The sequence below is a fragment of the Myotis myotis genome, unplaced genomic scaffold (assembly GCF_014108235.1).
Source record: "Myotis myotis isolate mMyoMyo1 unplaced genomic scaffold, mMyoMyo1.p scaffold_m19_p_15, whole genome shotgun sequence".
Lineage (NCBI taxonomy): Eukaryota > Metazoa > Chordata > Mammalia > Chiroptera > Vespertilionidae > Myotis > Myotis myotis.
This window is the reverse complement of record NW_023416319.1, coordinates 20,714,175-20,731,773: the sequence shown is the minus strand read 5'-3', so window position 1 is coordinate 20,731,773 and position 17,599 is coordinate 20,714,175. Positions and strand designations below refer to the sequence as shown.

General features: G+C 43.9%; 1 protein-coding gene across 2 annotated transcripts in view; it reads right to left on the bottom strand.

The window, feature by feature from the left end:
- PIK3AP1 (phosphoinositide-3-kinase adaptor protein 1) overlaps window positions 1–17,599 on the bottom strand; it is a 98,394-nt gene that overhangs the window by 43,851 nt on the left and 36,944 nt on the right. For both annotated transcript variants that reach the window (XM_036336470.1, XM_036336469.1), the window contains exons 3-4: window positions 2,629–2,765; window positions 197–341 (exon numbers count right to left, since the gene is read on the bottom strand). In XM_036336470.1, the coding sequence (XP_036192363.1) occupies window positions 197–341; window positions 2,629–2,765 (282 nt within the window). The remainder of the gene's footprint in view (window positions 1–196; window positions 342–2,628; window positions 2,766–17,599) is intronic.

The window sequence follows — 17,599 nt, the reverse complement described above, 5'->3', positions numbered from 1 at the left end:
ACCCCCCCCACCCCACCCCCGCATCACACATCGATGTTTCTGCCATTCCTTTTCCTTTAAGCAGAACATGACAACCAAATGCAAACCTTGGCTGACACTTTGCCCAGCTGCTGAATAGACAGACAAGGAAAAGAAAGCAAGAGGGCCTCTTCCCTGGCATGATGCCTAATCTCTGGAGGTACCTGGGGCGACTTACCGGGAGCCTTCACGGACACGGTGTACTCATTCTCCAGCTTGCCTTCCACCCTAATGGAGGGAGAATCCTCTGGAGAAAATTCGGCTTCGGTCGTCACTCTCTCGTCCAGCTTACATCTCACAATGACGTAGACAGTGGTTTCTGCCTGAAACGGGACACCAGTCATCATCCCCTTTCCCTCCTGGGTCCCTTACTAGGGTGCCCAGCCAGCGGGTCTCCCGCTCCCTGAGCCCCAGCCTTATCTAGGGAGGCTGTTCTAGAACAGGGTGGGTCTGCGGTCCACTGTTTGCTTCAGGCCCCAATGATACAAGTTCCCAAACCCAAGAGTAAACATTTATAAACCTTTATAACAATTTGATGGAGTAATCCTTTGTATGTTGAACCTAATAGAAATAATTTAAAAACCCGAGTGTTATATTTTATATGCCTTATGATATCATTTTTATAGCTTTTCTTTTATATGGTATTTGATAAAAGCATCGGTCCATGGCAGAATTGGAAATTTAAAAATAAAATTTCTAAAAGTTCCTCACCACAGACAGTTGGGGAAGCACTATCCTAGACTAGTCTTGCTACCCAACGTGAGGTCAAGGGACCAGAAGACCTGATTCCCCTGGAAGCTTGTTAGGAATGTAGATGCTCAGGCCCTACCTGGACCCACTGAACCGGAGTCTGATTTTACCAAGACCTCGGGGGACGCATGCACCTTATAGTGGGAGAGGCACCTGCCTAGAGAAGCTCTTTTGTTCTGCAACTGAATGCTGTTCATGGAAGGACAAAAATAACTTACTGTGGGATTAATTCCCCAAAGGCACTGAGCAAACTGAATAGCTATTTTGCTTTGCTTTAAGATCTCTTGCTGAGCCTGCCAAATAGAATTATCTTGTTTCACTGGGCCTGATTATTTCCTCCAAGACACTGAACTGGTAAGAATAGCCCCTCCCGCAGCCCCCACCCCCAAAAATAAACGTGCAAAGGAGATATTTCTGGCCAAAGCGAATCCCTCAATATTTACCCTAAGATTCTGCTATAAAGTCCTTACAGTACCCCTCATGACAAAGGCTGTGATTTCACAACAGATGAGGAAGGGGCGTGGTCCTGGCTCCTGGGGGCTGCTGAGGCTGAGGGTGAACGTGTTGTGGTTAACCTGACTCCTGCTGCAGGCCCAGCCAGCTCCTCCTCCCAGGGAGCGTGGGGAGCCAGACAGAATGAGTGCCTCTGTTCTATTGACGGTCAGGACTTAACCCCAGCCCAGCTGCCGCAGGACCCAGAGATCTAGAGTAGGCAACAAGGAGCACGCACCCTGGGTTAGGGAGAGCCTAGATGGGAGAAGGAACAAAAGCCTGGAGAATCAGGGAGGCATGCGAAGGGCATCGTTCTTTAGTCCCAAACCCGGCACTGACTGGCACCCACCATCCTGACTACAGGATGAATAGCAGGAAGGAGGGCGGATCAAACTGCGAGAAGCATACTCCATTTAAATGGCTGCTTGGCCTTGCCAGTCATCTCGGGCCTGGTGTCACCAGATTCTGATTCCAAGAAAGCTGGAAACACAGATTTTCACGCCTAATTTTTAAAACACTCAGCAGTCCAAAACAAACATGTTTGGGTTCCATCCAGCCCAAGCAGCGGTTTGTAACCCTCATGTAGAAAGTCCTTGCCTTGTGGCCTCAGGCAGCATGGAAAACCACTCACAGGGCCAAAGAAGCTGGTCCTTCCCATTGCCACAGCTCTCCTGCCCTCATCTCAAGGAGCTCACAGGGGCAATTTAGCAAACTTATCCACAGGGAAGCATTTTGCTGCTCTGAACTAATATAACACATTGTTGATCAGGAAAGGAAAGACCTATCAATTGATGAGAAACTATCAATACTATAGTAGACTTCAAATGACAGTGGCCCTCACAAGTCACCTGTTAACTTATGTCCCATCCCTGAAAATGATACATTATGCTTAGGCATCAATCTTATCCCTTTAGCAAGCAGTATTTGCCAGCAAATTTAAGCCATCAAGTTCCATGGCACTCACTTGGGCCATGCCAGTGGCCAGTAAATGACGAAGGCAGCTCTCAAATGCCTCTCATCCCTTCCTCCCAGAACTACACTCCGCGGGTGGCACAAGTGTCCTGTAGTGCTCATGTCTGCTGGTCTCCCACCTGTTCTAAGTTTTGGATCTATGAACTAAAAGTCTTAGATTGATGGCCCATACATTCCTGGACTTGTCTCTCTTTCACTTCAAAGAGAGAGTTGTGCCCATGGCCCAGGTACTGGGGTTCCCAGGGCAGCTACTATACAGGGAACCCCACAGGAAGGCTGGGATTACTCTAAGGTGCAACAGGTGAACCCGACTCCCTTTACTCCAACAAATGCATCCATTGAAAAGCCTGAAAGCCCATGTTCTGACATCAATCCACCCGCCCCAGATTCGCCTACCCCACAGCGAATGCGGTCTGGCTGCACCACCATCAGGTTCCCGGGTGAAGTTTCCAGCGGCAGGCTCTGCTGCTTCGAGTAGGGCAGGACCTTCTCGTCCTCAGTTTCAGTGTCGGTGACTGAGTCACAGCCAGAATCTATAGAACAGAGAACAATGTTGAATGGGATAGAAGGAAGGAGAACTGATGGGCAGGTTCCACACCATGAAAGCCCCAAACATTACCAAATAGGAAATGGTTCTGAATGTTATACAAATACAAGCTGAAGGGAGTGACTCAGGAAATCGTGAAAGAGAACCTAATTATGAGAAGTCAACCACCATGTAGGCCACCGGGAAGGGTGACAGCGAGGGGCTGAGGTGGAGAAGAAAGTCTGAGGCAGACAACTGTCTGAGGCTGGCAAGTCCAGGCTCAACCAATAGGCTTCCAGAAGCTTTACCTCGGGACTTATTGCAGGGCTGCCTTTGGTGGGCGTGAGGAGAGGAGGTTCCTTCTTCTCAGGTTGGGTCAAGAATGGACTGTCCATGCTCGCCCAGCATGGCTCAGTGGTCACAGTTCGATTCCTGGTCAGGGCATATGCCCAGGTTGCAGGCTTGATCCTCATGACTAGCCAATGTATCCTCTCCCGAGCCACAGTGAAAAGCAATCATTTTTAAGAAATTTTAGATCGATGTAACCAGGATTCAGATCAGAACCACAGCTAACACCTCTACTAGAGCATGCACAGATTCAGAGCAGGTGAGCAGGGGTGTGCAGATGTGTGGGTGATGGCACACACAAAGATGGTCTTGAGATGGTGTGAATGGAATCTGCCAGAACTCCAAGGCAGGGGCTGTAAGCCAGGGTCCATCCATTGATAGGATACTTGTGTACAAGGTTCTGTGTGTGCATGTGTGTATGTTTGCCTGTAGTTTTCTGGAGACAGTTCCGAGATTTAATCAGATCCTCAAAGAGAGACAAATGGTAAAAAATGGTTAAGAGGAGAGGGAAGGTTCACCGTCCTTTTCTTGGGCTTGCTGTTTGTATTCCCAAACCACTTACAGAGCCAGCCAAGTATGATAGGCACTGAGAGGACATGAGGATGGACCAGACATTGATCCTGCCTTCATAGAGCCCACAATCTAAAAGGGTGGCTGGATGAGAGGTCAGGGTTAGCTTGGCTGATCCCTACAGGAGGACCTCCCAGGGAAGGCGTTGGCTTCCTGCAGAGCTTGTGGTGATCAGTGCTGGGAGAAAGCTGGGGTGACTGGTGGACATGTCCCCACACAAAGCTATAACCACAGGCTTGCACGCTAGACCCCCAGTTCTTGCCAGCAGAGAAGTTGTGCTCCCACAATCTTGGAGGTTGAGGTGGGGGAGCAGAGCTAGGGACAAGGTCCTAGGCAAGGACCCCAAGACCTGCTCAGGCAAGGGGAGGGGCTAGAGCCTGATATCTGTGTTGACAGGTGTCTACTCACTCTCCCAGAGTGTGATGGGCATTGAGGCACACAGTCCTACTGCTCCTCCCTCTCCATATTTTCTCCTAAGATGCATTATTCCAGAAGGCCTGGCTGAGTAAGTCCAGGTCTCTGATCTTATTTGTGCAACAGAAAACCAGGCAGAATATAGTGCTAAGAGATGGGGCAAAGGACCCTGGGAGTTCCAAGGAGCGTAATATTGTTTTTCACTAGACATCAGAGCTATCATACTCCTATATCTCTCCTTTCCTTTCCATTCCTACTGACTCCCCTCACTCAGTGCTAATATCCCTCTCCAATCATCTCTACTTCCCTGCTCTCTCAGCCAAATTAACTGAAGGCTACCATTTTCTCTGCTGGATCTGCCCTTTCCCACACCCTTCTCTCCTTGATCAGCTATTTTTAAAACATCTAGGGCTCATCCCCATGACAGAGCTGCACATGCCACCCAAGCAACTTCCATCGACCATGGAGCCTATGAATGAGAGAGTCCAAAAGATCAGGGATAATGAATATTACTCTTCTTAATAATTACATGCTATTATATCAAGCTTCAATTTTTTATTATTAGATGACTGAACATCCCAATTTTTCATTTCTGAGGTTCTTCCTGGAAGAGAAAATAACCCTACTGACTTAAAACATTCAGTCAGTTACTTAAAACTGCAAAACACTACCCAGAACTACTTATTAGTCCAGAATTGTTTAGACACTCTCTTGCCAATTACCTATTCTAATTGATTATACAGGCATAATCTCCTTGGATAGACCAATCTACCATTGCTTCAAAAAAGAAAAACTTCTTTATTTCTTCCAAATTGCTGACCCATTTGTCTAGCCAAAGAGTCAAAGCTCTGGTAATTACAGTTAACAAAAGAATAAAGAAAATATAAATAAGCCAAATGAGAAAAAGATAATAGCAGATATGAAGAATTTTTAGAAACACATTAATGTGATAACTTTATGCTCAGAATTTTAACAATTTCAATACAATTTTTATAGAAAAACATAAATAATCTCAAAATACGTAGAAAACTAAAAATAAATAAATAAATAAGAAAGAAAAATATAAATGTTGATAGAAAAAAAAATACGTAGAAAACCTGACTAAATCAATAATCATGGGGAAAAAACTTCATTGGTTTTCAAATAAGGCCATATACCATTTCTTGCATTGTTCTTTAAATTGTTGTTGCAATGATGTTCTCCTTTATAATATTCATTTTCCTATCTCAGAAAATTATCCAGCCCTAATCGGTTTGGCTCAGTGGATAGAGAGTCAGCCTACTGACTCAAGGGTCCCAGGTTTGATTCTGGCCAAGGGCATGTACCTTGGCTGTGGGCACATCCCCAGTAGGGCACGTGCAGGAGGCAGCTGATCGATGTTTCTCTCTCATCGATGTTTCTAACTCTCTATCCCTCTCCCTTCCTCTCTGTAAAAAAATCAATAAAATATATTTTTTTAAAAAAGAAAATTATCCATATATATAAAACCCTAATAGGCAAATAGACGTAACGGCAGAACAACCAAACAACCAGTCGCTATGATGTGTGCTGACCACCAGGGGGCATGCATGGAACATGGCTGGCGTCAGCAGCAGGAGGCGGAGTGTAGAACTTGGCAGGCATCCACTGTGGCGGGATGGTGGAGCAGGTAAGCAGGAGTGCCAGACCCAAGGCAGGGCACCAGTCGCTGTCATTGGGAGAGCCTCCGGTGGTTACTGAAAATTCTTTGCTCCCACACAGTCCTGCCTGGCGCTTGCACCTGCTGCTGGCACTGGCCCTGATCGCACCTGCTGCCAGCACTGGAGCCACCATTCACAACTGCTGCCAGCCCCAATCGCTTAGCACCATCAACAAGGGTGAGCGGCGGCTGCCAGCCCCGATTGCCCCTCAGGGCTTCTCCACCTCCCCTGCTCCTGAGGGGCGATCAGGGCTGGCAGCCTATCGCACCCGCTGCCAGCAATGGCTCCACTTGCACCCACAGCCGCACAAGAGCCACTGCTCACACCCACTGCTGGTGTCAGCCCTGCTTGCACCTGTAGCCAGCGCCGGAGCCGCTGCTCACACCCGCACCGGCGCCAGCCCCAGTTGTTCCGTGCCCTCAGCAGGTGCAAGTGGGGCTGGCACCGTCAGTGTGTGGGAGCAGCAGTGGCAGGAGTGAGGCTGCTGGCAGACAGGGGACCGGGGGCCATGGTGGGAGGGGCCGGGTAGGGGCCCAGAGGATGGACTGAGACCCCCCCCTGTTCCCATAGCAGCCTCATGGCCGAGTCCCTTTCAAGGTGCATGAATTCGTGCACTGGGCCCCTAATATATATATATGTATATATATATATATATATATATATATATATATATATATATATATATATATATATAAAATATGTATCCTACTAAAGTTTTTAAAAAAATTAAGAGTACTTTTATTTTATATTAAAGTTATAAAAAAATTAAATAGAGTAATTAAACATAATTGCCCACAAACTAAGCTCTGTTCTCATGAAAACATAGTATGTGATAAAGAAAGCATTAAAAATCAGTTTAGAATAAAGAAAATAGTTGATGAGAAAAATGGCTCAGGAGATGGTGCTAGAGAAATCCAGCTATTTGGGATGGGTGTGGAGGGGTAAAGGGATTATTTAGAGTCTTCCTAATTCTCATAATTTCCAAAATTAAATTTAGATGAATTAGAGATTGAAATTAAAATAAAGTAAAACAAATTTTAAAACTTAAAATTATGAAAATGTGGTTGAAAGTTTTATCATTGGCTTAGGGAAAGATCTGTTCATCTTAAACACATGAAGAAATACAATCCAAACAAACAATAGAGTTGATGACATGAATTTAAAACTTCAATAAACAAAAATGTAAAAACATAAAAACTCAATCATATGTTTATAAAAGCATTAGTCATAATAGCCAAAAGTGGGGAAAAACCGAAGTGGCCATCAACTGATGAATTATATCATTCAGACATAAAAAGGAATAAAATATCAATACATGCTACAGTATAGGTGAACCTTGTAAACACTATGCTAAGTGAAATAAGCCAGCCACAAAAAACCCCCCACACATATCATAACATTCCAATATATGATATGTTAGTACAGGCAAATCTATAGAGACAGAAAGTAGATTAGTGGCTACTGAGGCCTGGGGAGCTGGGATTGGGTGGGGCAAGGTCAGGAAATGATAGCTAAAGGATATGGGGTTTCTTTTTGAGATGATGAAAATACTCTAGAATGAGTTGTGGCAATAGTTGCGCAAGCCTGTGACTATACAAAAAAAATATTGGCGGGAAGAGATTAACCCAAGAACATATGCATATATGCATGACCCATGGACACAGACAATAGTGCAGTGAAGGCCTGGGGATTGCGGGAGTGAGATAGAGAGGGTCAATGGAGGGAAAAGGGGGAAACAGCTGTAATATTTTCAACAATAAATATACCTTTTGAAAAATCATTGAATGGTACACTTTAAATGGGTAAATTGTGTTATGTAAATTAGATCTCAATAAAGCTGTTACCAAAAAAATCCCAGGGCAAATCACAAACTGGTTAAACTTTGAAATAAATATGCCAAGGAACTAATCTCCTTATATATATTAAATGGTCATAGAAATCCGTTTAAAAACACCCAAAGCCCAATAAGTAGATAATTCACAAAGAAAGAAATACAAATTACCTCTCTCTCTCTCTCTACACACACACACACACACACACACACACACACACACACACACACACACACACACACACAAACACACACTCATTCATTATCACTAATCACCATGGAGTTACAAATAAATACAAATAACATATTGCTATTTTACCTTTTCAAATAAGGAAATGTCTGAAGGTGAGGTAGGATAAATACTCTCATTTGATGCTGACAAAAGTATAAACTGTTACGATCTTTCTGGAAAGCCATGTGTCCATATACCGAGAAAGGGAAAGTCTTTTAAATGTTTACACTTTGGGCCACATAATTCTACTTCTAAAAATCTCTCTTGAGGAGGAAAATAAGTGTTCAAAATGTAGACAAAGATAATGGGCCAAGACCTCTGCTAAATCATTCTTTCCATCAGTGAAAATCAAAAAGTAACCCAACTGATGAAAAAATATCATTTTCAGAGACTTTTAGGTAAAGGTGTACCACATTACGGGAAGCAAAAAAGGCAAGATATAGAATCATACATCTCAGAGTGTTGGATATTGATTATAGAAAGAAAACTGCATTTTACAAGGTCAGAAGAAAATGCGTGCTTGGATTATGCACAGTCCCTCCCTCCCTTCCTCCTTTCTTCCTTCCAACCTTTCATGTATTTCCATATTTTCTACGGTGAGGAGAGCCGTGGGAATGGAGCAGCGGGTAAGAAGGAAAGTGGCAAGTGAGTGTTGGCTAGTTACTTCACCACTTGGCACAAATGAGATTGATCCTAGCAGTGCAGCACTCGGCAGCTACTCCCCAGATCAGATGGGCCGCGGAAACAATTCCTTGAAGCAGGGCTATTCTTGAAGTCCCCTTAGACAGCTATCAGCAGCTAATTCATTTAGGGAATCCAGGCAGGAGGCCACTCACTCCCCTGGGCGATTCTGGCGGTGCTGATTGACAAGCCATCACTTCGTTCCTCCCAGCCAAGTTGGCCGCTTCCATGGCCCACTTCAGACTGGGCCAGGGTACAGCAGATGCAAAGTTTCCTCCGAAGGAAATGCCAACCCAGACATAAGCACTACTGAAACCCACCTGGCAGAGTGAGGTGGCCCCAAACTTTTTTTTTAAACATGGAGACCCGCCTTGATCCCTCACCACCTTGAAGACAATACCACCTTTGCTGTCCTGAAACTCAAAAATTACATGTTTGAGTGAAAACATTCTGAAAACCCCAAGGATCCTCCCCAAGATCAAATATTATTAAGATACCAATAGTATCCTCACTGCTTTAAAATTTAACAATGTACCTTGGCTTTAATGAGATCTAGAGATACTGTGGAGATATTATAGAAAAATACTCTCTTTGTGCATTCAGCTCCCCAAAGTCTAATCTATAAAGGACCCAAGTGGCAAACACTCTTAGAACCCAGTGGCAGGAAAAGTTTATTCTTCGGAGAACCTGCCTGCTTTCCCTTAGACGACAGTAAGAACAGGCTAACGTGAGGGCGTATTTCACCTTTTGCCCTTGCTGCCAAGTGACAATTTTGGTCTTTAACTGCCACTATGTTCTCAAGACCACGGTCTTTGGTCTTGCCTGGTTCTCTTTGTCTTCATATTGTGTTTAATATTGAAGCGTGCTTCCAGTGCTTTGGAGGTTGGGCAGGATGTGAATTAATATTTCTCAAACTAGCAAAAAGTCCTCAGATATAGTCCCTGTGAGAGCCTCTGCTTGGGCTTTTCACTTCGATAATAATGCCTTTAATGTGGGATCCAAATGCAAAGATATTCCAGGTTATCTGGATGGTCATGTTATAACTGGGTCCTGCCACAGGGCTGTGGGGCCCATGTATGTGTCCGCAATCATTTTGCAGCTACGGTCATGCTCCACTGAATGTCAGGGACTAATGAGGAAAGAAAGGGGGGGGGGGGCAAGATGATATGTAGATGAGGCACTTGTGACAAGTGAATACAAGGTTTCCGGCACCCTACTACACCTGGAGAAATGTGGGGGGAGAGTCAAGTCCCAAAATACAACACCCCACCCGGCAGAATCTGCGAGCACCACAGCCTCATGCCCCGTTCATGATGCTGCTCCAATAACCAGCATCGTCTATGACACGAATATAGTCAGCTTGCCTTTTAATTTATAAATCTATTGGTATCTTGTTCATGTGTTTTGCTTTCAAAATTGGGAAATAACAGTAAGCATAAGAAGTTGAATATGTTTATACATATTAAGTGGCATCATAATAATCTGTCAACAACTAAAGGTTCATAATTTTTCCCCTCCACAAGGGAGTCTATATAGTATTTGGACCTAAACAAAAAAAAAACAACTATGAATTTTAAATAAAACAAGTATATGTATGCACTTGGATTCACAGCCAGCCACATGAAGCAGCATATCAGGCAAGAGGACTGGTGACAGACACCCTGCTATTACTAATAATGTTAACAATAAAAGTCACTATTTACTGAATAGTGCGATGACTATTTAATAGTCTTAATCCTCACAATGACCCTGTGAGATGGAAATCACTATCCCATTCCCATTTTACAGATGGGAACACTGTGCCCGAAGGATTGAAGTAACCTGACTAAGTAACGCAGCAAGCAAGCAAGCAAGGGGCAGGCGCTTGCCCCAGGTGTCTGTACTGCCTCCTTGGTTGATGTGGTCCAAGGCAGGAAGCAGCGTCACTTACTATTCCTGGTCTGGGTTGTGACTGCAGCTCAGGAGACTTGATGTGGGTTTCCCCTTACCAATCCCTGGTGGGGCTGCCTTGCTCTGAGCAACACCGCCCTAGTCAGGATACCGTGACGCGCCACTGGGGCCGACAGGCACATTTCAACACGGGGTTCAAGTCAAGAGGCACCAAAAGCCAACTGGTCCAGCGAGGGTCCTGTGTGCTCGAGGGGCCTCTGACCCAAGGCTGCGTTCTCTTACTTTCCAATTAACTTTTCAGACCATCGAGCCAGTGTTTACTGCGTCTGTCCTGCGTGCTGTCTGACACTCAGCTGGGAGGACAGGGTAAGGAGAACAAGAGAATGGCATGTGCTGATTTTGGAGAGGTGTTTTCGGAGTACACAAGCTAACTTCTCTTCTAAGGTAATGCTAAGCTTTGGGAAAAGTATAAATAAAGATTGTTCTTTAAAGCGACCACGGTGGCCATTTGTTGAGCATTTACTATATCCCATACAAAATCCTTAACATATGATTCTATTTTATCACAACTAAGGAACTGCTCATTCTGTCCATTTTACAGATGAGAAATCTATGGCACAGAAATTTAAGTCAGTTGTCCAAGTCATACATACCTGCTGCATGGAAATTTCACCCCCAAATCCATGCTCTCACGCACTCTGACAGCATTTCCCACAGTGTGAGCCACGCGCCCTGGTGGTACGAGACATGATTCTAAAGTGTACAGCAAACATTCGCGGATACTGAGAAAGCAGTATGAGAAGGTGGTCCCATTCACTTCTTTTAATCCCACTTATATCAAGGAGAAAGGCTCCATTGGGCAAGAGGGGGTCTTTAATTCCTCTTTAACGTGCATATCCTCTTTGCAATACAGAGAGAATAGGCCATGAGCCCACAGGCTTCTGTAGGCGTGATTATCTAGTAGAACTGAATATATTACTTTTCATGGTTTTATATTTATAGTTACCTTTTTATATCAAGAGACTGGTTTTTCATTTATAGTGACAAAGTTTCCTTTTAATATAAATTGACAAGGAAAATATTGTAAATAGTACAACGGAAAAGTTCTAGAAATAGTTAGCGGTGATGATTGCACAACATTGTGAATATAATTAATGCCACTGAGTTGTAGACTTGAAATTGGTTAAAATGGCAAATATTATGCCGAAACCGGTTTGGCTCAGTGGATAGAGCGTCGGCCTGCGGACTGAGAGGTCCCAGGTTCGATTCCAGTCAAGGGCATGTACCTGGGTTGCGGGCATATCCCCAGTAGGAGATGTGCAGGAGGCAGCTGATCGATGTTTCTCTCTCATCGATGTTTCTAACTTTCTATCTCTCTCCCTTCCTCTCTGTAAAAAATCAATAAAATATATATTTAAAAATAAATAAATAAATAAAATGGCAAATATTATGTTATATATATTTTGCCACAATTTTTAAAAATTGATAATGTAATATACCCCCTTAATTCACTGACTACTTTAAATGCGTGTATTGGCTCAGACAGTGTGGGTCAGTGATTGAGCATCGACCCAGGAACCAAGAGGTCACTGGATCAATTCCCAGTCAGGGCATATGCCCAGGTTGTGGGTTCAATCCCCAGTACAGGACCTGTAGGAGGCAGCTGATGGATGATGTTTCTCTCACATCAATGCTTCTATCCCTCTCCTTTCCTCTCTAAAAATCAATAAAAAACATATTTCAAAATAAATAAATAAATGGGTGAATTGCATGGCACATAAATTATTTCAATAAAGCTGTTACAAATAAACTGAAAACCATGTTGATGATTCTCATATGACTGAAGTTTGAGAAAAGCTGAATTATACAATTCTGCTCCATTTTGATAAGCAAAGTTTATTAGTGATTTTTAAAATAAGGTAACGTGCAGGTGGAAAAGGGGGAAGACAGCCTGTAGCATAAACATGTTGATTTATTTTCTCTGAGTTTTGGATGCCAAGGAAAAAGAAACTGAACAGAAAAGAAAATTAAGGAGATTACATTTCAACTGAGAATGAAGAATTTTTCACCCATCTAGCCAAAAATGGAATAAAAAAGAAATGGTCATTGGGGCCAGACAGGGAAATGTGTGTCTCTGGGCTGAAATTAAGTAGGAAGATCATCAATTTGTGTCCAGAATTTCTAGTGTGGCTGATACAAGAGAAAGTGGAGAAAATTCAAGATTTCTTAGAAGAAGGCAGAAATGAATTGACAAGCAAGCCAGGTAGTGGGGTCCACAAATGAAAGGGGCCATGTTCCCTCTTCATTTGCATCCTGGGCCCGGGACCCAGATTTAATATTGCACAGATGGGGCAGGAATACAGAGAGGTGCCTGAAGTCTGAGAAACCTCCGAAGGCTGTTCCACTCAGAATAAAATTTCTCATCTACTATAAGTCTCATCCATCTAACCAAGCCACAAGGATGAAGTCATAAAACAACTCTCTCAAAGCCCACCATAAAATGTGCTGAAACCTGAGCCTCCTCATCACCTAGCAAGTGTCTACTGAATGTGAATGACATGGGTCCCATGGGGGATCCCAGAAGCGTGTTCCCTATAGCCTGGGCCTTACGGAGCTTACAGCTGAACTGGGAAGACGACGCTCCACTTACAGAAACTGAGAGCTGTGTGATGCCCTCCTCGCAAGTACTAACCTGTGTGATGAGACCGTAAATATCACTGTTTATGAAATGAGTTTTGTTTCTAAGTGTTTAGAAAAGTGCTGGGAGAGAAGTTTTGTGAAATTGAGAAAGACTTCCTGAAGGATAAAGAAGAGAAGTTAACTTACTTCAATTAGGTCAAATAGTTTTTGAGCACTGAGGCTACCCTTCTGTGAAAAAGGTATATTTTCTATTTAAAATAATAAAATAACTCATGATTCATTTCTTTATTCCTTCAACAAATATGTATTGCCTATCAATGAATAACACATATTCAAAGCCTTGGCTAGACCTCTCCCCTAAGAAATGTTAGGATGAGAAAATTTCTGTCCTCACTAATTTTGGGGGACCAAAGAAGAAAGAAACAGATTATTTCCAACTTCCAGAAACAAATAAGAACAGGAATAACTTTAAAATAAAACATTATGGGAAATAAGCAGGGATTTATAAAACGCAGTTTATGGGCACCAGAAAAATCAAAGAAGGAAGGACATCCCCAAAGAGTTGACAAGTTGAATCTTGAAAGGCACAGAGAATGCTGAAGTGGGGTCAGAAAGACTTTGCTCGCAGAGATAAAGGTATGATTAAGGGCACGGAGGCATGAGAGCAAATGATATGCTTGGGCTACAGAAAGCAAAGTGGGGGCAGCTTCTAGATTGGGGTGAGGGATGAGAAAGGTAGGGGAGCCTCAGTGTCAGTCAAGGAGTTGGACTGTATGTCAAAGAGTATTCATGAGAAAAAGAAATTCTATAAAATACAGATTGACCCTGGCTAGATGGCTCCGTTGGTTAGAGCACCATCCCATACCCCAAACGGTTGCAGTTCAATTCCCAGTCAGGGCACATACCTAGGTTGTGGGTTTGGTTCCTGGTCGGGGCACGTATGAGAGGCAACCCATCGACATTTCTCTCTCATATCAATGTTACTCTCTCTCTCCCCCTTCCTTTTCCTCTAAAATCAATGAAAACATATCCTTGGACAAGGATTAAAAATATAGATAGTTAGCGTTGGCCAGTGTGGCTCAGGTGGTTCAGTGTCAGTCCACCTATGCACTGAAAGGTTGATGATTTGATCCCGAATCAGGGCACATACCCAGGTTTCAGGTTTGATCCCAGGTAGGGGTATATGGGAGGTAACTGCTCAATGTTTCTCTCTCACATCGATGTTTTTTTTCTCACTCCTTCTCCCTTCCTCTTTCTCTAAAATCAATAAAAACATATATATATAGTAGTTTTATTTTTTAAAGGATGAAGAATTTTATTTGCTTGTTTGCTATAATTCCAGACACGCAAACAGGATGTATCAGCTTTTGTAAATCTGGGTCAGAATTGAGAAGGCGAGAAGCTGACCACCCATCACGCTCTGAGCAAGCTGCAGTTACCAAGCCAACATCTTGCTCTATCCGCTTTCAGGAGCAAATAAGATGCTATAATTAACCTGATGTCTGAAAGTGTACCACAAGCATGGTTCACAAAATGCTTAGAATAATGATTCTTAAGTATATCAAGCATTTCTCCTACTACCTATCTTGTTTGCACCAGCTAGTAGCAAAGAAAATCAATGTCATGGCTATTGTTGTGTCCTTAGAAAGCATGAGGGAGACCTCAGACCCGGCCTTGTCCCCAAATTCCAAATGAAGGAGCCAAATGAAGGAGCTTTTGCTCCACTGTCAAGGCATGTGGGTCTGAGGGGGGAGGTGAGAAGCTGGCAATGGTGGGACTCAGATCTTGAGTTTCAATATCCCCCTTCTCCCCCCAGCTTCCTGGCAATCATCAAGACTGCTTTTTCATTTTCATTTTAGTCATCACCCTGGGTCTTTCTTCACCCTTGTTTACCCACCTTGGTTAATGGGTATTGAATTTCCCGTCCAACCAACCCTTTCATTCAAAAAGGTTCCAATACAGTGAAAAGTATACCCAACCCACAAGTAACCCCCAAATGCACATACAGTTATCAATCAGAATGAAATTGAGGGTCAGTAGAATACCAGAACCCTTCCCTCCACATTCTTACAGGCACTAAAGCCAGGGGACAGAGGAGGTGACGATTATTTAGTGGCATTAGAGTGAGTTCATTAAAGTGACATGAATAATTGTCCTTGTCACCTTCATCATCATCATCATCATCATCATCATCATCATCATCATCATTTGCCAGAAAGGTAAGGCAGAGTCCTGTAGACACATATCCAATTCAGGCTTTAGATAAACTCACGGTGGCCACTCTGTCTCCCTGGAAACAAGAGAGGAATAGAAGGGAGGAAGAAGACTGAATCTTCTCCTCCCACAAGGCCATGCTGACTTCTTTTCCCAACACAGGCTGGCTCACCTGTCACATCCAACCTGCTTTGGCATCCAGATGTTCGGTGCCAGCTGCAGATACCGGAGGTTGCCCAGCTGCCCTACACATCGGTGGGTTTGCAGCGCTGGGTAGAGGGTTCTGGATCAGGAATCTTCCCCAGTCTTTTCCAGCTCATGTACACAAGGAGTTATTCTTCTTTTATTCACCAGGTAATCCCCATGATTGTCCCTCATGACACTTAAAGTTCAGGATAAGGGAGCAAGGCAGGAAGGAGGAGAGCAGACCTCAGGCTTCTAAGACCTTTATCCAGCCCCACCTAGTTGCTCTAAATGAATTAGTCAAAGTGTTAGTTTTGTTTTGTTGTAAAGCAAAGGATGACGGTTCTTCCTTCCCCTCCCCAACTCACCCACCCTGCTCTTCAGCTTGAATAAAAATAGCCCCACATTGAGACTGCCATGACAACCAACTTGTGTTGTCCACCAATGATAAAAATCTGTCTGCACACCTCCCACCCTCCCAGATGGGGCTGGAGCCCTCTAACCCTCTCCCAAGTTCAACTTTCAGCAAATTTCCGATAACTAGATCCAATTTACTCCAATCTCATCCAAGAAGCCAAGGGTTACTGGGAGTTCTGGCACCACCCAGTGTCTCAGAACTTTTTAACTTGTTCTCATTTGCTCCTCTCACTGTCGCCAGGTACATGTGACAGATGTGACGATCTCCATTTTACAGGGAAAACTGGGGGGTCAGGACGGAAACTGATGAGCCCCACGTCATTAGCTGCTGGTTTAATGACAGAACCACATTTAGAACTCAAGGTTCCCATCTTCTAACCAGTTCCCAGACTGAAGGAAAAGCTGATCTCAGGACCCCAGTGGAGAAATAATTCTCCTGGGTGTGCAGCTTCCTGGCCACAGACGGAAGTTCCCTCAACCAGTCTCTGGGATAAATCTAGGAAGGATTGCGGAAAACTCTGCTGCCTCGCCATGGGAAACGGGTTCCACAGAAACCCACCTCTTGGACCCAGCATCTCTGGGACTGCTCTAGCCAAGCACAGCTTCATTGGCCAAGTTTGCCACGGTCCTTAAGGAGCACTGTTCATACCTGCATTCCGAAGGCCACTCCTGGGGAGGAAGTGCTCCACTCGGACTCTCAGGACTGGGGGCCTGCAGGCCCCTGTTTCGTCGTTCAGGAAACCCCAGTGTTGCTAATAAAGCTGTAGATACCACAGCCCCAGTGAAGGCTTCCTCTTTCTTCATCTCTTTCCGACACTTATAAATGTGCTTCCTCTCTCTATGTAAATTTTGTTCAAGAGGCCTGGCCCAGGCTTGTGATGAGGCCATTAATAACTAGTCTTTAAACAGCCTCTTTTTGGTTTCCTGGTCCAAGAATCAATTCCAATCTAAACAGACACTAATGCCTGGGTTTGCTAGTGTCAGGACAGACAAATGGGCTTCATTTGTGGAAGGCCACAAAAATGCGGTTCCTTTTCACTCAACCAAGAACTGGGAGGTCAAAGGCAACTCTTGGTAATAGAGCTGAGCTTAGGAAATTGTGAGGAAAATTCCCTTTCTTTGTCTCTCTACCACTCAACCTTCAAACTTCCAGGAAAGGCTGAGAGGGTGTTTTCTTGCCCTCACTTTTGCTGACCCTTAGCACTCTAACCAGCTGAGACTCCGAAATTGGACGGGTCAGTTTCACTTTCCATTTCTAGGATGAGTAACTTTCTCTCACTCCTCACCCTGAAAGGAGTATCTGGCTTCACATTATGGTCAAGTTGGGGTGGGGACATGATCCACTTGGGTGATGGTCTTAAAGAGATACAAAACAATAAGATGGCACTCCAAATTTGACTTAAACAATTATGGGCCAAAATAAAAACTCTTTAGTCCTGGGCTGCTGATTGTCCCCGGTAATGAAAACCTGAGCTACTAAGGGCAAGGCTCTAAAGCAGTGATGGCGAACCTTTTGAGCTCGGCGTGTCAGCATTTTGAAAAACCCTAACTTAACTCTGGTGCCGTGTCACATATAGAAATTTTTTGATATTTGCAACCATAGTAAAACAAAGATTTATATTTTTGATATTTATTTTATATATTTCAATGCCATTTAACAAAGAAAAATCAACCAAAAAAAATGAGTTCGCGTGTCACCTCTGACACGCGTGTCATAGGTTCGCCATCACTGCTCTAAAGAC